At 40.7% G+C, this 22,512-nt stretch overlaps 1 protein-coding gene across 1 annotated transcript in view; it reads right to left on the bottom strand.

Annotated features, from left to right (window-relative positions):
* Positions 1–22,512, bottom strand: part of SND1 (staphylococcal nuclease and tudor domain containing 1) — a 1,352,488-nt gene that overhangs the window by 910,536 nt on the left and 419,440 nt on the right. Inside the window, exon 14 of the mRNA XM_033959404.1 lies at positions 13,208–13,280. Within this exon, the coding sequence (XP_033815295.1) occupies positions 13,208–13,280 (73 nt within the window). The remainder of the gene's footprint in view (positions 1–13,207; positions 13,281–22,512) is intronic.

Here is a 22,512-nt window from a genome sequence, read left to right as displayed (position 1 = left end):
TAATACATAAATTCCAAGCTCGTAGGAGATGACTTGCCTGCATATTATTCTGACTTGTTGGATTCCAGCTCTTTAAAATGTCTGATTTGGTGTGAAGCCTTGCTTCTATTAGCAATTGAAAAGGGGCAGACCACAACGTAGCTGTCTCATTGCTGCTCTGTTCGAAGAAATTGTGAACGATGATATGTACATTAGTGTTACGCTATGACATAGGTGAGGTGTTATATTGTACACGCCTCTCTCCTTATTCGCGGTTTCAGCACCCACGGTTTCGACTATTCGCAGTTTTTGTTGCCGGGACCCCCCCCCCCCCCCCCACTTAGTGAATCAACCTTACCTGGTGGTCTAGCGGTGATACGGGGCAGGAGCGATCTTCCTACACTCCTGCCCCGTGCAGAGCCGTCATCGAAAATGGCTGCTGTGAGTTCCCGTGGTCTGACGGGAATAGTCATGCAGATGATAACCCGTAATTGGAAGAACTATGATTGCCTTAACTTTCCCTTTTGGTGGGCAAACTTATGCTCCAGTTATAAATGTGAAAAAATGAATGCTGAGATATTGGGGCATAGTAATGTATTTAACTTGGTGTGGGGCCCATTGGCATCTTTTATTGCTTCTATATAGTTGTCATTTCTCTTTAATTTCTGTCTGATTTCTTTATACATCCGGGGTGGGAATGTATTACTACTTTAAATAAGAGTGGGTTATTGGAAGGATAATTGTATTATATTATTGATTAAGTAAAGGGGGTGGGGGAAAAGATTACTTTCGAATATTTGTAAGTTCAAAGTGCTTTTCTTGATTTGTTATACATTCAGATTCATATGTATTGCACTGTTACTACTTGAAAATCAATAAAGATTTATTAAAAAAAAAAAAAAAGAAGGTGCACACAATATTCTAAATGAGGTCTCTACCAGTCTTTTACAGGGGCATCAGTACCTCCTTTTTACTACTGGCCATACCTATCCCTAGGCACCCTAGCATCCTTTTAGCTTTCACCGTATAGAAACATGATAATGGAGGGCAGCTAAGCTTATTGCTGATTTTATGATCTTTATCTATACTGTTTTTAGTGAAAGTGATTTCAGTCAGTTTTAACAGAAGCAAAACACAAATGTTAAGTAAATATATTCAACTACAGTAATTATCACTCTTCTCCAGAGTATTCCTAAATCCAATAATGTTGGGTGGAAGGTTTTCCATAAACAATGCAAACGAGGATAACTGGTAAATCGCCAATGGCAAACCATTCTAGATTTTTGGAGGCCACGTAACTAAGCACACTTTTTTTTGTTCCTTAATACTAAAGCAAATGTGTTTCTTCAAATAGCTGTATTTCCAAACCTGTGTAAATCCAGTTGACCTGAACAGTTTTCTTGAGTAAACAGTAGGAAGTAGTCTCCCTGGGGGACACTTTGCTCATAGAATACAAATTTACTACCTTCAAACTTAATTTCACATTTACAAAGAAATCTCATTAACAGAGTCAGTTGCAAAGCTATTTCTTTTTTTAAACACAATGAGGCCAATTGTCAGTTTAGACAGTTCAACAGATTCAGTAATTTACTCCTTATATTGTACTCTACATATTTCTAGTGCAAGTGGTCAATAAATACACTTCCCCCTCCGCATTCACGGTGATAGGGGAAAAGCACAGCGGTGGATACCGAAAAAACGCAAATAATTTTTCTATGTTATTTGCAGTTTCGTTAACAAACCCCTAAAAAGATAAAAACCGCGAATAACCTAACCTGATTTGCTCCGGGAGCAGCCCGTACGTACAATGCCAGGAGAAGCAATTTTCTCTGTTCAACGCCGGGAACAGCGATTTCCTGTGATGTAAATTGGGGGGGAAGGGGGAAGGCGGAGCCAGATAATGAAAAACCACAAATAATCAAAACCGCGAATACCGAGGGGGAAGTGTACTTCCTTTTTCATCATCACCCCTCCCCCCCCACCCCACTCATCTCTGTATTAGTGTCTGAAAGTACATGGAAGGTATATTTTTTTTCTTTTCTATTTTTTTTATAGGCTAAAAAAAACCCCCCAAACAACTTGATATTTCTATAAAAGTTTAAAAAAAGGAACTCGTGTGCTTTGAACTGCAACATGTGGTGTTTTGTACACTCTCACCTTATTCCAGAGAACCTTTGGGGTGAGGAAGAAAGTATTAACTTTGATGGCAGCTGACTCTTGCTCGTAATGCGGATGTAATTTGCACCTTCAGGCCAGAGCGAAGAAAAAAAAAAAATGATAAAAGGTGCAGTGTCCACAATTGGTTTAAGTTAAACAGGTATGCGGGGGCATTAAACAAGGCTTCAGCTACCACGGGGACAGAACTGCGTTCAGCTTCAGCCTCAGGCAGCACCTCTCCTCCCTCTGCCTTACCACAATAGGATCAGGTTAGCAGGCCTGTAATCATATTGGGGGACAGTCTGATTAATGAGAGAAGGCAACAACAAAAAAAGAAATAAAAACCACCTTACTGGTTTCTATGTGGAGACTGCTCATAAAGAGAACCAAGTTTTGCAGGTTTCAACTTTTATAAACCAGTTAACCAGGAGAATAGGGACTGCTGGGAGGATGGGCTCTTATGTCATGGGATAAAGATCGCATTTTCCACTCAGACTCAGCAGTTCTTTATAGATAATCACATATAATAATAGCTGCTTCTACCACACATCCCGACATGGAGAATGCTTGGTCTATGCAGGTCTGCCCTTGAGAATCCAATGTCCTACATGCCAAACATACACAATGATGCTAATTAGCAAGGGGGTACACTTCCCATCAGTTCACTTAACTGGAAGTTCTCAGGTCAGCTGACCTATGAAACTGCTAAGGATGTGCAGGAGGCTACATTAAAGCAGTGATCTGACACATCCAGAAGGGGAGGGGGAAAGAGTGCAGATCAACAATCTAGATTTTCAAGTCGAGAAATAGCCTGGAAGAAAAATACAAGAGGCCATTCTTGTAATAACAGTAAAAACTGCTCTACAGATACAAACATAAAAACATGATGGCAGATAAAGGCTAATTGACCCATCTAGCCTGCCCATCCCCAGTAACCATTATCTCTTTCTCTCTCCGAGAGATCCCAGGTGCCTATCCCAGGCCCTCTTGAATTCAGACACAGTCTGTGTCTCCACCACCTCTTCCGGGAGACTGTTCCATGCATCTACCACTCTTTCTGTAAAAAAGTATTTCCTCAGATTACTCCGGAGCCTATCACCTCTTAAGTTCATCCTATGTCCTCTCATTGCAGAGTTTCCTTTCAAATGAAAGAGACTCGACTCATGCGCATTTACATCACATAGGTATTTAAACGTCTCTATCATATCTCCCCTCTCTCGCCTTTCCTCCAAAGTATACAGATTGAGATCTTTAAGTCTCTCCCCATATGCCTTATGATGACCACATACCATTTTAGTAGCCTTCTTCTGGACCAACCCCATCCTTTTTATATCTTTTTGAAGGTGCGGCCTCCAGAATTGTACACAATATTTTAAATGAGGTCTCACCGAAGTCTTATACAGGGGCATCAATACCTCCTTTTTCCTGCTGGCCATACCTCTCCCTATGCACCCTAGTATCCTGACTCAGGCCTGACTCAGGGAAGCAGGGAGAAATTGGCGTGGTGGCTTTGGGGGGGGGGGTGTAGGGAAAGAATCGGTGAAGTGGAGAAATCAGCGCTATGGCTTGGAGGGGTGGGCACAGAAAGAAAGATATATTGGATTTACAGAAGAAGGAAGTATAACTAGAGACTCATGAAATCACCAGACAAAAAGGTAGGAAGAATGATTTTATTTTCAATTTAGTGATCAAAATGTATCCGTTTTGAGAATTTATATCTGCGGTCTATATTTTGCACTATGGCCCCCATTTACTAAACCGTGATAGTGGTTTTTAGCGTCGGGAGCTGTGAGGGGCATTCAGCGCAGCTCCCTGCACTAAAAACCGCTATTGCGGTTTAGTAAAAGGGGAGGGGATATATTTATCTATTTTTGTATAGTTGTTACTGAGGTGACATTGCATATTTTAGTGTCATCTGCCTTTACCTCTGGTAAAAATAACCCCGAATACAAATGATAATTAACATTTTCTCTGTGTAGTGTGTGCTTTGTGTTTTTTAAAATTTTATTGTTGGTAGATCATTTTGACTTGGTCATTTTAAAAGTAGCTCGCAAGCCAAAAAAGTGTGGGCACCCCTGTGTTCGATGTTTACCCGGTACTATCCTTAGGTTCCAACTACTGGAGTTGCCATTGAAACTCACTCCAGCCTCCAGCCTTATCCAAACCATCTCATTTGCAGGATTCAGACTGTGAAAATCTGCCCATTCATATTCTAATTAGAGATCCTCTGTGTTCATCCCACGCTTTTTTGAATTCAGCCCTCATTTTCCTCTCTACCACCTCCCTTGAGAGGGCAATCCTAGCTTCATCAAATTTCCTAACATTACTCTTAAGTCTACCACCCCTCAACCTCAATTTATGTCCTCTAGTTTTCCAATTTCCCTTCTCTGGGAAAGATTTGGTTCTATATTAATACCTTTCAAATATTTAAATGTCTATCATATCAACCCTCTCCCTCCTCTAGAGGTCATCTAATCCCTCCTCCTAGTCTCTTTTCATGCTTCTTTTGGCTCAAACCCCTTACCATTTTCGTCACTTTCCTCTGTACCACTATTATGCAGTTTCCAAATTTTAGGGAGGTTGGGAGGGGAGGGGGCCCGTCCCCATTCCCCACCCCACCTCCCTAAAATAAAGATTTGAATTTTCAGCATTTCAAATACTACAAGCAAGAATCTCCCTAGTAGCTTCCACTATATGAAAATGTTGCTCTGTGTCGAGTTATTACTGTGTTTACAAGTCCAGAAAAATGTGTGTTTTCTAAAACGTTCACATTATCAGGCATCAATATATCACTTAACCAATTCACATTCGAAGCGAGCTGTGAAGCATTAAATGGAAACAAGTACTGTTAATCACTTCGGGCATAAATCACAATCCAAATTATAAAAAGAGGTGAGACCTTATAAGTGTTGTGGCATGCAAAGCTGAGTGTAATTATTATTATTATTATTTTTTTTTTTTTTTACTATTCTCAAATATTCTCCTGGCAGCAGCTGAACATGCCTCCAAAGGTCCCTGAGAATCCCCGAGTCTATCAAGGACTGATGGATCAATCACTAAAGTCCAAAAGGGTTGATTAAAAAGAAAAGTTCCAAACCTGCTAGCAGAAGTAGCCTCGGTAAACATCTGATTTGGGGACCTTTACCTTAGTTAAAACAGTCTGTATACTCTTAATGATTCTAAGATTATTTTTTGTGGAACACAAGCTCACGGGATAGGAACACCTTTACTGGACAGAGCTCAAGAGAGACATTAAGAACAGACTAGAGGCTACCCAATGTCACAGGCTGGAAACATGTTCAAAGAAAAATCAACTCACACTAATTTATTCCAATTTTGAAATCTGAATAACTCAGACAGCAGAAATGAAATTTTTATGATAGATTATAGGACACAACAAACGAGGCAAAAATCAGGAGTTTAATCAAAACACATTCCTTAAATGAGAAATTCATATACGGTGGAACCTTGGTTTACGAGCATAGTTCGTTCCAGAAGCATGCTCGTAAATCAAGTTACTCGTATAGCAAAGCGAGTTTCCCTATAGGAATGAATGGAAACTCACTTTGATTCGTTACACCTCCTCCTCCACCCCCCCCCCCCCCCCCCGAGGCTACCTGCGCTGTCCATCACCCCCTCTCCCCCCTCTAACCGGCATCGCACCCCCACAAACAGGCATTGCAGCACCCCCCTCCCCCCCCCCCCCCCCCGCGAGAACCGCATCACACCCCTGTGCTGGAAGCGGCATCCGCCCACCCTTTCTCCCAAACATGCTCCTTACCCCATTTGCCGCTTGTGCGAGTGAAAATACTCGAGCCTCTTGCCTGGGCTAGGCCTTGAGCATCTGCGTATGCTCAATGCCTTCTGGCTCTCGTCTCCTCTTCTCAAGGATGTCACATATATAGAAGTGGAGCTTTTTTTAAAACCAGATGAAGTCTTAACTGAGGGTTTTTTCTTCACTTCTTTTTCTTTGTCTGGCTATATCTGCCAGTTTGGTGAATTCTTTGTGACTACCAGAAACCCTCCTGCTTATTGTTTAGTTAGGAGCAGGTTTTGTATGATATTTGATCTATAACAGCGGTCTCAAACTCAAACCCTTTGAAGGGCCACATTTTGGATTTGTAGGTACTTGGAGGACTGCAGAAAAAAATAGTTAATGTCCTATTAAAGAAATGACAACTTTGTTTATAAATCTATAAATTTATAGTTTATAAATCTTTCCTTAATTGCTTCTGATAATTTCAGCTATACACAGCTGAAAGAAGTGCAACATGCAGAATGTGAAAAACTATCAAAGTATCAACTATAAGGGACAAGATTTTGGACCAACTATTTTGAGGCCCTCGGTATTACAAAGAATGATTCTTTATGGAAAACTTGTGCCTTAAGTGTCCGGCGGTTGCGTTTGCAACCGCCTTCAGCTCTCACCTCCTCCAGCACCGGACACACGCACAAGCTGCACTGCCTCCAATGGTTACCTTACGTTCTGGAACGTTGCCCGCCTCACTGCTGTAACCTCACGCAAGCACTTTCCTGCGTCTACACCCGATTGGACTCCACCTCACCATCGCATACAGATGCAGGAAAGCGCTTGCGTGATGTTACAGTGACCGCAGGACGCGACCGCCGAACACTTAAGGCACAAGTTTTCCATAAAGAATCATTCTTTATAATATCGAGGGCCTCGAAATAGTACCTGGCGAGCCGCATGCGCCCATGGACCGTAGGTTTGAGACCACTGATCTAGAATGAAGGCAGAACAGACGCTGTTGCCGGATCTGTCACAGATGAGCCTTTCCAAAAATTGCAGCTCTTGAACTGCTCCGATAGCTTCTATATCACTGTGTCCACATTATAAGACCAACCTCAGAAAGCCTTTTGACACTCCAATTAGTACAAAATACTGCAGTAAAAATTTTATTTAATGCAAAAAAAAAATATGATCATGTCACCCCTCTTTTATGTAAAGCTCATTGGTTGCCTATACAACACAGAATCACTTATAAAATTATTTTAACATTTAAAACCAGAGAAAGCAACCAGCCAGAATTCATTAATAACCTACTTATTCCCCACAACCTTACAAGGACTTTACGATCTACAGCTCAAAACCCATCACTGAAACACAGAAATACATTAAGGTCTGCAATTTTTTCTGTTAGCGCCCCCCTCTCTTTGGAACCGTATTCCAAACTACCTATGCGAAAAACTTACACTAAAAGACTAAGTCGAAATTAAAGACATTTCTCTTCCTTGACGCTCTTGAAACCTAACTGTCCTTTTAGGATGACCTAGTACCTTGAAGGATTCTTAATACCTGCTCCCCTCCCTATTGTTTTTTCCCCTTACATGTTTTCTTTTCTTTACAAATTGTAGTTTTAGCCCTTCTTTCCCTCTTGTCTCTGTAAATTTTTTTTTTTTTAGTTTATTAGTCTTTTAAAGTTAGTATTTCCCCCTAGTGCTGTTGTGTGTTTTTAAACTGTATTTTAGTTAATAGACGGTTTTAACACTTTTGTACACCGTCTAGAAGGTTTGATTAGGCGGTATAAGAAATTTTAAATAAATTTGAAACTTCAAGATGTGTGCAGAGGGCAGTTTTAGGCAGAGCTCCACAGGGGACCCAAATGACCGTGCTGAAGCCATATAAAGCTCCTACTCTTAAGAATATATCTCAAGACCAACAGCAGTATAGATGAGAAGGGGATAAAAAAACTGCAGTGCAATTACTATGATAATCACACAGACATAATGAAAGAAAACCAGCCTTTCCATTACTGTTAAACTTAGAGACGCCTACTCATACCTAAAATGCAAGCACAACTTGACTCAGATGTTCTTCTCATGATAAGATAATTTGGCCCAAAATTACAGGCCAATCAGTTGCTGAAAGCGTTGTGTCCATCTCCCAAAGGGAAGGAAAAATACAACCTAGAGATAACCACACAGAAAAGCACTTTAGGATACTTTTCTAAAAAGTTATCATATGGCACAGTATCAGCCATTGCAGTTACTGTAAACAGATGTTCCTCCAAGGACTCCTCTGTAGTGTCAGCTCCCAATACTGACCTAAAATACAACCAAGGGTCCTAGAGCCTCAGTCTACAGCAAATATCCTGTTTAAATTATACTGGTTTCCAGCTTGTACATGTAAGGAGGGGTTGAATAACAAGATAACTACCCTGTTTCCCCGAAAATAAGTCCTAACATGTTTTTTAAAGATACTCCTAATATAAGCCCTAACCCAAAAATAAGCCCTAGTTAAGAACGACACCCCCCCCCCCCCGAAAGTATCCAACACTCCCTGACTCTATCCCTGACACTAGTGCTGCCTGATTTGCTGAAAAAAATTGGATTTGTCGATTCAGTAACCCCCACCCCTGCTGCTTTAGGAGGTCTCAGAGCGGAGGTATGTCAGTCTTACGGTGGGAGGGTCGGTGGGATTCTGCTGCACAGGGGGATAGGAGGGAAGGATAGAAAGATGCTGCACATGGGGGGGGGAAGAAAGGAAACGGGAAGAATTGGGGTGGAATAGAGGAAGGGAGAGATGATTGTTGAACATGAAAAATTTATGACATCACCAAAAGTAAACCCTAGTGCATTTTTTTTTACCCAAAATTAATATAAGACACTGTCTTATTTTCGGGGAAACACGGTACTTGAAAATAATTCATTTCAAGGAAGGGCAAACATCAATATTTGAAAGGCAGGATCTCCAGCCTCTTAATTTTTGGAGCAGTGTGTAGAAATTTGACTGCAGGACAAGGGACATGCATGAATTTTCATATTTCAGAGGATGAGGATAAAATGTGATCAGGCTTGGACATGAGAAAGGAGGACAAAAAGCATGAAACATTGATGCATTTCTTTGCTCCTGTCCAGAAAATGTTAGGTATTAACACAAAGTCTTATCGGAAAGGATGAAATAAAATGCATGCTATTAAATTTCTGAATATGACAAATCAGGCCACTTCCTCGTGCTTGTCTTCTTTAGTTTAAGTCAGAAATGAGAAAATATTTTTGTCCTGGGGGCCGGCTATTACAATCATCAATTATAGGTTGATAAAAAGAAAAAGGTTTCTCAAATTATCCGCGACACGTACTCATTTTTGTAGTGATGAATCTTTTCTGGGTGATTATATTAAATACTAAGGGCTCCTTTTACAAAGGCGCACTCGTGGTTTTAGCGCAAGCTAAAATGCCCCGCGCACTAGCTGCTACCGCCTCCTTTTAAGCAGGCAGTAATTTTTTGGCTAGCATGCGCTGTAGCGCGCACTAATCTTGTGCGTGCGCTAAAAATGCTAGCACACCTTAGTAAAAGGAGCCCTAAGTAATGATTCTATGGCTATAAAAATGAATTTAAGAATACCTACTAGCCAAAAATGGGCAGGGCAGACAGCCATCACCAGTAAGATTTCCCTACCTTTTCCAACAGAACCTTGTTCTAGAGAGGCCATCCATTGGACAACATAAGAACATAACATTTGCCATACTGGGACAGACCGAAGGTCCATCAAGCCCAGTGTCCTGTTTCCAACAGTGGCCAACCTAGGGCCCAAGTACCTGGCAGAAACTCAAAGAGTAGCAACATTCCAGAGCTGCGATTGTGATGTCATAATGCCTCATTCCACCAATGCCTAAGAGCCAGACACTTCAGTGATGTCACAAAGGCTTGATTGTCCTATATTTAGCTCGCATAAGAACATAAAAGTTGCCATACTGGAACAGATTAAAGGCCAATCAAGCCCGGTATCCTGTCTCCAAAAGTGGTCAACCCATGTCACAAGTACCTGATAAGATCCCAAGGCGTAAGAGAGATTTTATGCTGCTTATCCTAGGAATAAGCAGTGGATTTCCCCAAGCCATCTTAATAATGACTTACAGACTGTTGTTTTAGGAAATTATCCAAACACGGAGATGGAAGCAAAAGCTGGACTAGGCTATCGTACTGCTGGTTACCATAATCATCACTTGAACCCTTGCATGCCCACCTTGCGTCAGCAAAGGCAGACATCCAGAGCACAGAGGGATACGGATGGCACTAATGCACTTCTGCCTCCACTTTCATCTCTGCTGTAGAAGAGGAAGATTAGAAAGGAACAGAATGGGCAGTGACAGATGTAGGGACTTTAAACATAGGCAGTGTGAAACAAGCCAGAACAGAGGCTGCATGCTAAAATCGGTCTTTGACCATCTTTTTTTTTTTTTTTTTAATTATTTCTTCATTTTTTAAATCCAATAAGAAGTGTAACAAGTTAATAAGCAAATATAATAGACAGCACTCCATACAATCAAATGATATATAAGTACTGAACACCCCCCCCCCACACCTAACCCACCCACCCGCCCCACCTGGATGTGCACAGCCCTCTTTTCATGAATCAAAGGGAAATAATAATAATACTTAGTATGATGCACCATATAATAATAAAGCCTAATAATGAATTCTTACAAAAATTTGTTAATGGACCCCAAATCTCCTTAAATTTACTATGATGTCCCAATTGTAACAAAATCATATGTTCAAATTTATATATTTGACATAAGGTTTCCCACCACAAACTGCAATTTAAATTATCCCAAGATTCCCAGTTTTACATAATAAGTTGCATAGCAACTCTTGTCATAATAAGAAATAATTTGTTCTGACCATCTAATTTGTCTATCCATCTCCCGTGCCTCCCTCCCCCCCAAATCAATGGCAGAATTTTTTTGTTTTCAAATAAGTGGTGCGACAGGACCAGGGGAGGAAAAGGGGAGGAAAAGCATATTTATTTATACACTGTTTATAGCCTAAGCAGTTTGCATTCAGGTACTCAAGTATTTCTTCCTGCCTGTCCCGGTGGGCTCACAATATTGGAAAATGCAACAGAAACTCATCACTCTCACCATAAGCCTGGAACTGCCTGGCTCGATACATCAAGTTCCATCTCTGGCAGTTTTCAAATCCAAAGCCCACTTCTTTGAAGAAGCTTTCAATTCCAAACTCCAACCCACCTTCTAAGCACCAGTGTCTTATATTCATTTGGTGCACTAGGTCTTATTTTCAGGGTATTTTCAGAGTATGCACATGGGTGTCAGGTCAAAAGCGCACTGGGACAAAGACGCGCCCAGACAATTGAGCGCAGTGCGCACCACCGCACCGCTCTAAATTACTGTTTTTAGGGCTCCGACGGGGGGCATGGGGGGGAACCCCCCGCTTTACTTAATAGACATTGCGTCGCGTTGTGGGGGCGTTGTGGGGGGGTTGTAACCCCCCACATTTTACTGAAAACTTCATTTTTTCCCTGTTTTTAGAGAAAAAGTTCAGTTTACAGTAAAATGTGGAGGGTTACAACCCCCCAAACCCCCCATAACGCCGGCGCGATGTCTATTAAGTAAACTGGGGGGGTTCCCCAACAAAAACCCCCGTCAGAGCCCCTAAAAACTGTAATTTAGAGCGGCGCGGCGGAGCGCGCTGCGCTCAATTGTCGGCGCGCGCTTTTGTCTTTCGCACCGTTGTCTATGAACCATGCACATGATCATCTCTCCTTCTCCATCGCCTCAATTCTTCCTCTTTCCTTTCTCTCCCCAACATGTGTAGCATCTTTTCTCCCCTCCTTTCCTTCCCCCTGTGCAGCAGAAGTTTGCCCAGCTTCTATCCATCATTCCCTCCCTCTCATCCCTTCTGCAGCAGAACCCTTGAGCACCCCCCTCGCCTCCACCACGCAACCGAACCTCCATCCTTCCATCCTCACCAACCGCAAGCGAGCCCCATCTTCAACCGAAGCAGTGTCGGGCCAGCAAAACAGGCTGCTTGGGCTTGTCTGTTGGGGATTTCACTCTGCTGCGTTACTGATGACATCATCAGTAACGCAGTAGAGTGAAATCCCCAACAGACAAGCCCAAGCAGTGTGTGCTGCTGGCCCGATGCTGCTTCAGTTGAAGGTAGGGCTCGCTCGCGGTCAGCAGGGAGAGAAGGATGGAGGGTCAGCAAGGGTTCGGCTCCAAAGTGGGGGAGGGGGCCAGGTTGAAGAGTTGTCAGCGAATCCCGGGACTAGGGCTTATTTTTGGATAGGACATATATTAATACCTACCCTGAAAATGATGCTAGGGCTTATTTTCAGGAAAACACGGTACTAATACAACATAAGCCCCTATAGTTTATTCCAACAAAACCCTATGCTAATGGTAGCAAGCTTCTACATATTGATTAGAGAACACAGGGACAAATTTTTCCCAGTCAGAACTCATTTTCCTGTCCCTGCCCCCATTATACTTAATTAGTGCATAAAGTGATCAGTTGTGGGACGTCAGCAAGTAATAGGTGGTAGGCTTCTCCTCCTGATGAAGCCAAAAGGTGAAACTCTGAGTCGGCGAGCGCCGTCGACTGTATAAGATTTGGGTGGATACATTTCTTCCTAGTAATGAATATTTCAGCACCATCCGTAGGAGCAAAGGAAACGGGAATTAAGAAAAATCTTGAATTATGGATATGCATCGCACCACCACCTGTGTTTTTCAGATAAGTGACTACATTTTAAACTTTCTGTATAATAGTGGTGGCGAAGAACAACTTATCCCCCCCTTTTACGAAACTGTGATAGCAGTTTCTAGTGCGGGGAGCTGCGCTGAATGGCCCATGCCGCTCCCGACGCTCATAGGAACTCAATGAGCACTGGGAGCAACATGGGCCATTCAGCGTGGCTCTCCACGTTGGAAATTGCTATCGCAGTTTCGTAAAAGGAAGCCTAAGTGCGATGATGGTTCCTAATTACCCTTTCCTCCAAGTAGGAGATCTATAATGGCACTGAGTACTTGATTCACTAATCATATATAAGTGTTTTAGGATAGTGCTGTTATTTGACCCGTAACACTAGATAGTGTGTTTATTTTCAGACAATGTCCAGCTAATGCTACCTTTAGGGAGGGTTACTGGATCACCAACCTTCAATTTAAGCAAGAAGGGTAAAGTTCTTAGTTTTCATCAGTTTGAGTGGGTGTTGATTTCAGACTCAAGGAAGCGATTTATAAACCATATTTAAAAAAAAAAAAACTAAACAAAAAAAAAAAAAATCAAACGCCAGCTGCCTACCCCAGAAATATCTGCTACACGATGGATGGGCACCTCCTTTTTGCTGTGCAGTCCCTTCCCATTTTTGATGGCTCTGTTGAGGAAAAAAAAAGAAACAAAGCAACATTCAAGTCTCACTATACAATACATGCATGAAACACATTTACAATCACAACACAGAGAGAATAAATACGTCAGTTGCAAAATAATAATAATAATCATAATAATAGTTTATTTTTATATACCGCCGAACCATCAGTACTTGGCGATTTACACAATAGTAATTACAACAAGTAATTAAAATACAGATCCAAATAACAATGTCTTATAAAAGAAACACAATTCAATAAAAGATACTGACTAACAAAATGCGACCCTAACTTATTCAACGTAAAATATGCACAATACAAATTATTTATACTAAAATAGAAAAGAAACTGTAAACATTATTCTATAAAAATAATAAAAAATCCGCTTATCATGATAATTTTGAAATCAATTAAATATTGTATTGTTTAAATAGATAAGTTTTAAAATCTTTCCGAAATTGATAAGTGAGGGCTAGAGAAATAAGAGCATTCAAACATGAATTCATTATTCCTGCTTGAAACGCCACAGTCCTATCTAAGAATTTCTTAAAGCGGCACGTTTTTACTGAAGGAAAATAAAACCAATTGGATCTACGTATATTTTTTTTATATGTAAAAAATCTAAAATGAGCAGCAAGATAAGATGGAGCTAATCCAAATAAAACTTTATAACAAATACATCCAAATTTAAACAACACTCTAGCCTCGAACGGCAACCAGTGTAGTTTTTGATAATATGAACTAATGTGATCATGCTTTTTTAAATTAAAAAATCAGACGAATTGCTGTGTTTTGAATTAATCTTAATCGACTGGTTGTTTTTTTATAAGCACCCAGATAAATAACATTGCAATAGTCTAATATTGAAAGAACTGACGATTGAACCAGTATTTTATATAATTTAAAATACTGGTTCAATTGTCAATTCTTTCAATATTAGACTATTGCAATGTTATTTATCTGGGTGCACAAAAAAAATAAAAAATAAAAGCGTGGGATGAACACAGAAGATTTAGAATCAGAAAATAATATTAAAGATTGAACTAGGCCAGTTACTGGGCAGACTTGTACGGTCTGCGTCTGTGTATGGCCGTTTGGAGGAGGATGGGCAGGGGAGGGCTTCAATGGCTGGGAGGGTGTAGATGGGCTGGAGTAAGTCTTAACAGAGATTTCGGCAGTTGGAACCCAAGCACAGTACCGGGTAAAGCTTTGGATTCTCGCCCAGAAATAGCTAAGAAGAAAAAAAAAAAAAAATTTAAATTGAATCAGGTTGGGCAGACTGGATGGACCATTCGGGTCTTTATCTGCCGTCATCTACTATGTTACTATGTTACTATGTTAAAAAAAAATCACACGACGACTACACATCTGGCACCACTACAACACTGTTACTGGTAAGCAAGTACTATTAGTGAATCTGGGAGATTGAGATTCGTTCTAACAAGACTCTGTTACAGGGTTCAACTGCATTTCAAGGAGTCAAGTGCATTTCTATTAAGGTATACACAAAATTAACCATATGTAGACACTACCCCAAGAAGGAAATACAGGGTTAATTCAATAAACTAGACACATACAGTATAATCTCATTATAACGGACTTCAAAGAACCTGGCAAAACAGTCCATTATATCCAGAGTTGCATTTTTTTTTTAAACTTTATTTAGGACAACTTGAAACAACGTTCAATCAATGGACAACAGTCACTGCACAAGCATATCAGCAACATTAAGAACAAAACTCAGCAAAACATTGGTATGGCACGAAATGATTGCAAAACCAAAACACTAAAAGATGTTCTAAACTAAGCATTGTGTTGTACTGTACTTCTAAACTAAGCATTGTGTTGTACTGTACTGGAAAGAAAAATATTCTGTCATTTTCTTCTGGGCTGCATTTCTTTCATATGTTTTAGTGATGTACGTATTTTGATACTGTATCACCGGCACACCATGCGCCTTGTAGGCAGAGCCTGCATGTCCGTTATAGCCGGACAGAACTACAGCTAAAAGCGGCTCTTAGGACCAAATTGTTTGTCCGTTATATGCGAAATTCCATTATATGCGAGTCCGCTATATGCGGTGCTTTTCTGCATGTTCGTAAAGGCGTATGGCTGGGACCAGTGGACCTCGTCCGCTATAGATGATGTTCCGTTATAAGCGAATCCGTTATAACAAGATTATACTGTAATATGAATGCTTAAAAAGAGATGAATTTAAACCTAAAGATGAGAAGCTGAAAACCAGCACATAAGGGGCTATGAGCAAGATGTTTCACAACTAGCAAAGAAAAAAACCCAGTAAAATAGAGAAGGCGAGTTTTTGTAGCAGTGCACTGGAAACAATTCCATGATGCATCACCAAGTAAGACAGACTGATGTAAGAAAAAACTGTGCAAAATAAGGTACTACTGAAAGGTATGTGAACATCAACACTGTCATGCCAGAAAAACACAGGGATCATGAACCTAATAGAATAGAGAATGAAGACATTTGTCTTCACCTGGGACATTTGTATTCCCACAGACAAAAGGCACAATGCAAGAAAATAAGACGCTGATGTAAAGAGCGAAAGTACAAGAACAGTACTTCCCCGAAATTCACGGAGGTTCCATTCCAGGAACCCTGCAAATTAAAGGCAGGGGAGGCAGGAGAGGGTAGCTGGAGCACCGGCAGGTGAAGAAAATCACTCGCGGTCTGCTCCGACCGCCTCTTCCTGTAGTAAGAACATAAGCAATGCCTCTGCTGGGTCAGACCTGAGGTCCATCGTGCTCAGCAGTCCGCTCACGCGGCGGCCCAACAGGTCCAGGACCTGTGCTGTAATCCTCTATCTATACCCCTCTATCTCCTTTTCCAGCAGGAAATTGTCCAATCCTTTCTTGAACCCCAATACCGCACTTTGCCCTATTACGCTCTCTGGAAGCGCATTCCAGATGTCCACCACACGTTGGATAAAGAAGAACTTCCTAATAATTGACACGCAGCTCCTGATTGGTATAGCCCGACTTTACTACAGGAAGAAGCAGTCGGAGCAGATCGCGAGTGATTGAGTCCGCGAATTCGCGGGGGAACACTGTACATGGAGAAAGAGGTGGTCCTCTCAAGTAGCAACAAGGAAACATCTAACAGAACTAGAATATATATTTTAGGGTTCTGTATACAGTGTGGGGCTCATAATCAAAACCCGCCCAAGTCAGCACTTGGTCAAACTAAAAGACAAGTCCGTTCAAGTGCTGATAATTAATCAAACCAATTTTCTGGATGTGTTGAGGGACTTTTTAGGTCTCTGAATCCTGCTGTGCACCCAGAGATAAAAGGGGCGTATCTGGAGGAGTGGTTAGGGCAGGATGTGGGCCAACATGGACTTAATTGTCCTGCAGGGATAATCAAAGGTTTTACTAGACATCTTGGATGGAACTTAAATGTGAGTTAGACAATGTAAAAATAGGTATAAGTGCCAAAAAGGTGTCCAAACTAGATGACCAGATGACAACTACAGAGACAAAGTAAAGACCCCCACACACTCCCCGTGTTCACTGATTCCCCCCCCCCCCCACACACACACACACACCCATAAAGATTGAAATAAAAATGTACATACCTGTCTCCAGAACATCAGCACCTGGTATAGGAAAACTTAGTAGAGCTGAACAGAGGTGTGTTAAATAACCTGGGGGGAGGGGGGGGCTAGTGAACCATAGAGAAGAGAACCCAGGCCCATAAGCCACTCTAACCACTACATTTATGGTGGAATATGTGTCCAAACTCCCCCAAACCCTACTGCCATAAAGGTGCCACCTGCAGCCATAAGGGCTATTGGGGTTCTAAACAGGTGGGCATAGTGGATTTGGGGGGCTCACCATAACCTATAAGGGAATTCTGGTGAGATGTTTATGTGGAACCCTTTTTGTGAAGTTCACTGCAGTGCCCTGTAAGGTGCCCCACTGCTCTGTTGCCATGTCTGGGTGGCCAGTCCATTACAACATTGGCCCCTTCCATGCCCAAATGGTCTTGTTCTGGGCATTTGGGACTTGGACAAAATTTTGGTCAAAAATGTAGTATAAAGATAGACCTACTGGTAGCCTGGACGTCCAGATAAGATGATTTTCCCCTCCAAAAAATATTCTAGACATATTTTTCCCACTGCTGACTTTGGCCGTCTAGTGCCATACGACCAAATTTGAATGACATTTGTTTTGATTATGCCCTTCTAATATTTTAAGTCTGAAGAAGGTTCATTATGCAATGAGAAATAAATCATGGCACGATACAGAAATTGTTCCAAACTATATTGGGCGCCAGCGGCCCTATTAAAAGGAATTTCTAAGTACATTTTAACATGTTACCTTTGTATATTATACACCTTATTTATTACTGGAGGAGGGTGTCTTAAAAAAAATTCAAGTGTGGAGCATTAGCAATGAATCCGAGAAAATGAAATTATCCTCTAACATACTCTTTTTTCCAAGGTATAAAGTTAATTTCTGTCACAATATGTGCAAAATGATCCCATTTGGAGACATTACCCTTCAAGCACTTTGATGCAGCAGTCTCACTGAAATAGTAAAATTTGCACTTAGGTGGAAGCTCAAAGCATCGAGTTAAAGAAGACTGTGCCATGGAAAACTGATTTCCAGTATGTCCCTGCAGAAGTTAAGTCACAGGTATACTTTTATTAAACAAAACGGAAAACAGCAGCAGGACGTCCCACTGTCACACTTTCAAGTTTCAAATGTATTAAAATGTAATATACCGAAGCAGTTGTACATAGCACTGCACAACAATTTTTTGGTTAAGTCTTGATTCCTGAAAAGTTTTTGGTGATTATGACAGGTACCAACTTGGTATGCTCAAATATGGTTTTGGTTTTACTGCATCACGTAAGAACTATGAGAAATAGACATTTTTATGTTTACTGACAATAAAATATATAGTCAAGTTTACGTTTCGCACAAGCGACTAAATGAAACAGAATTAAAAGTGTTTTGCTCCCGAGTTTCTTTTATATTCAGTGTCTGGTGCATCACGTTGTAGCATCCAACAATAGTCGGCAAGCATTGACGGATTCCAATTGCCCTGGTATCGTTTCTCCATCGTAGCTATGTCTTGATGAAACCTTTCACCGTGCTCGTCACTCACAGCACCGAGATTTGCGGGGAAGAAGTCCAAGTGTGAATGGAGGAAATGAATCTTGAGTGACATATTGCACTTCATTCTCTTGTATGCTTTGAGAAGTTTGTCTACCAGCTGAATGTAGTTTGGGGCTCTGTAATTGCCCAGAAAATTGTCAACAACGTCTTTCAAGGCTTTCCAGCCAATTTTTTCCGGCCCAACTAACAGATCTTCAAATCGCTTGTCACTCATAACATGTCTGATCTGGGGGCCAACAAAAATACCCTCTTTGATCTTGGCATCAGTTATTCTTGGGAACATCTGTCTTAAATAACGAAAACCTTCCCCTTCCTTGTTCATTGCTTTCACAAAATTCTTCATGAGTCCCAGTTTAATGTGAAGAGGAGGCAAAAATATCTTTGTCGGGTCAACAAGCGATTCATGTGCTACATTTTTCTGTCCTGGAACTAACTTTTTACGGAGTGGCCAGTTCTTTCTAGAATAGTGCGACTCTCTGTCTCGGCTGTCCCATTCGCAGATGAAACAGCAGTACTTTGTATAGCCAAGCTGCAGTCCTAGTAACAGAGCAACGACTTTGAGGTCTCCACAGATATTCCAGTTATACCTGGTTGATAAGACACTTATGGGAGAAAAAATTGTTTGCATCCAAATATAAGAAAAAATCACGACAAAATTGAAGATTTCTCTGAAATGGTACGTGATGGGTAATTTTTGATGTAATATTCATGATCAGCACCCAAAATTCTATAAGAAACACCCAGCAGTGTTCAGGAAGCAAAAACTTTGTTGTGCAGTGTAGTTAATAATAAAAAAAGTAGACAACCAAAGGGGGAACAACAGAAATAAAACATAAGATAGAAAACCCACTGACATTTATAACAGACTGATACAAGAGGGACCAGGGCGGAACTACAATATTTGAAGAAATAGGGACACAAAAAGGTGAAAACAAAAGGGGGATCCAAAAAGAAACCTTAGCCAAAAAGCTGAACTACTATAAAATTTAAAAAAACATCCTTAAAAGGGCGATTATGGGTCAAACGCATTTTTGAAAATTTTTTAAACTGGATTTAAATCTATCAAGAACTGCAATTTCTCGTAAATGGCTTGGCGCAGCATTCCAAGGTGAGGGGGCCGTGACAGAAAAGATGCTGGTTCTCATGGTATTGATGTATCTACGTGAAGGGACAGCAAGTAAATTTTGGTTTACAGATCTTAAGGGAGCATTGAGAAGAATGAGTAATCAAGAGCCGGTTTATAAATTCTGGTTGACATGCAATCTTAGTTTTAAAGGTCAACATGATCTTATAGGTAATTCGGTATTCGATGGGCAGCTTTGATCAGAAGAGGAGTGACATGTTCATATTTGCAAGCATTAAATATGATTTTTATGGCAGTGTTTTGTACGATTTGAAGCCGCCTTATTTCTTTTTTGGCAATGCCTTTATAAAGAGTATTACTGTAATCTAGGCTTGAGATAACCAATGAATGCACAAGAATGTTACAAGAAGGCCGATCTAGTAGCTTGGTGAGGGAACGTATCATACGTAGTCGGTAAAAGCATTTCCAAACGACAGAACTTATTTGCTCATGGTATGACAGATTCCCGTCAAGGATTAAACTTAGTAACTTGATTGAAGAGAGAGATTGTAGAGGAACGGAGTTAATCTACACCCTATGCTCATCCTGAATGAGGCACTACTTTCAATGCATTAAGTTTATGGCTGGGGTTAACGCATGATTCCAAAGAGGAGGAAGACAAAAAACTCACTGATCATCTTCTTGGTTCCCAGTGTAAAATGGAACACTGATTTTTCTCTTTTAAAAGCCGCTATGGATTAGGACTGCTTGTCCTCATTTATCACATGCTTGCTTTTGCAACATACTTGCATCAGCCCATTTTATGGCTTTTCTTTTTCAAAACATGAGGACATTATATAGCCATACTTAAGAAACGATGAATACAGGGCTAATTGCTTAATGGTTAAAGGGAACACAAAAGTCTAAGAAGCACTCAGTGGTAGGAGAGAGTCAATGCTCTAGCTAAACACGTTGGCATTCTCTGCTCCTAGCCAACGGCGCACAGCGTTACTTCAAAGGTAGGAATCCACACCAGAAAGCTGCCACCAAAAGAGGATTCAACCTAGAGAACAGGATATATACAGCACTCCCTTGCAAACTTAACACTTTTGCGAAGATGAAGAGCTCTACTAAATCACAAGGACTGGGCAACTCAGACTACGTTTCAGGACATCAAGACTGGATTATTGTAACTCTTTACTGTGGTTTGCCTAAATATCAGCTGATGAGATTACTTGGTGCAAAATACAGCTGTCCGCTCATTATTTTAAAAAATAAAAATAAAATTAAAAAATCAATAAATCATGTTACGCCTTCCCCAAGAATTATATTGGTTGCTTATTGAGTGGCGGATGAATTTTAAGATCTTATGTCTATGTTTTATGCCCTTTTCCAAGAAAACCCATTGTATTCCCCCCCCCAAAAAAAAATGTTGCTGTTGCTTTATAAGCCCCTCTAAGATGTTGCAATCGTTTCAGAAAAGTTTGCTTCAAAGTCCTAATGCATAGAATAAAATACGAGTATGTTATCAACTTCTTCCCATATATTTAGACTATATGGGCTCTAAAATATGAAATAATTTTCGGTCCACTGGAATCTCATTCCACATTTTAACTTTTTAAGAAATAGCTGAAGAATTATTTTCATAAATATTTTCGTTCTTAAGGAAAGGATTTATTTTTGTTTCAAACATTTTTATTGAAGGAATAAAGTAAAAATACCTTTTAGTATACATAAAGAAATGCTTTACAAATTATTTCACAAATGTTAAAATTCGAATCCATATATTCTTTAAAATTATATCATTCCTCCAAACATTTTATATCATAAACCATAGTCCCCCCCCTATCACCCCTCACTCTCCCCTTCCTTCCCCCTCCCTCCCCTTTCCCCCTCCCTTCCTCCCTCCCCCATCCCCTCCTTCCAAATCTTTTCATTTTCCTCCCCTCTTCCATCCCATTTCCCTCCCCTCCATCCCATAATCCATGCCCCCTCCCTGGATGAATGGTGACAAAAATAAAGAAATAAAATAAAGATCTGGAATGTAATTTAGACAACCATAGCTTCAATGTAAATCACTAAGAATTAAACTTCTTGCTCTAGGTGAAAGGTTTTGAATATAAGGATCCCAAACCTCTATAACAAGACGAGTTCGTCTAGAACAGTGATTCCCAACCCTGTCCTGGAGGAACACCAGGCCAATCGGGTTTTCAGGCTAGCCCTAATGAATATGCATGAGAGAGATTTGCATATGATGGAAGTGATAGGCATGCAAATTTGCTTCATGCATATTCATTAGGGCTAGCCTGAAAACCCAATTGGCCTGGTGTTCCTCCAGGACAGGGTTGGGAACCACTGGTCTAGAAGATCACCGAACCTCTCAGACCTCAAATAAAAGTAAACGATGCAACTGGTTCCTCCAATGCCAAAAGCTTGGAGATTCTTTCTGTAACCAAAATGCCATAATACATTTATGCCCAATCATAGATGCCTTCTGAAATAAGACATTTCCCTTGGCCAAATATCCACAAGCTGCTGCCTTACCAAAAATTATTTCCCTTGGAGAACCCACAACAGGACTACCCCAAAAAGAAATTCATTTTTTTATATATATATTAATCATATTTTTAGATGTGTTTCTAATAATTTTGTTTATTTTATTAGCTTTTATGTGTATTTTAGTTTGATGTTGATATTTTGTATATCTAATGTTAATTGGCGGATGGTGAAACGGCTGCTTTATGTAACTTGGCGGTCCTTTTACTAAGGCGCCCTAGCCGTTTCAGTGTACGCTAAACGCTAACGCGCCCCATAGACTATAATGGATGCATTAGCATTTAGCATGCGCTAAAACGACTAGCGCGCCTTAGTAAAAGGACCCCTTGATGTTGAATGAGAGCAACAGTGCCGCGTAAACAGCCATCTTGGATGCATGTGGCTTCTGAGCAACCACGCCAAATAAAAGGTTCAATTGTCAGTCATCAGTTGGGCAATGCAGTTAGAGGCATCCGCAGCTTAATCATTGTA

The sequence above is a fragment of the Geotrypetes seraphini genome, chromosome 9 (genome assembly GCF_902459505.1).
Source record: "Geotrypetes seraphini chromosome 9, aGeoSer1.1, whole genome shotgun sequence".
In the NCBI taxonomy this organism is placed as follows: Eukaryota; Metazoa; Chordata; class Amphibia; order Gymnophiona; family Dermophiidae; genus Geotrypetes; species Geotrypetes seraphini.
Note: the sequence above shows the minus strand (reverse complement) of the source record. Positions and strands in the feature narration are given on the sequence as shown.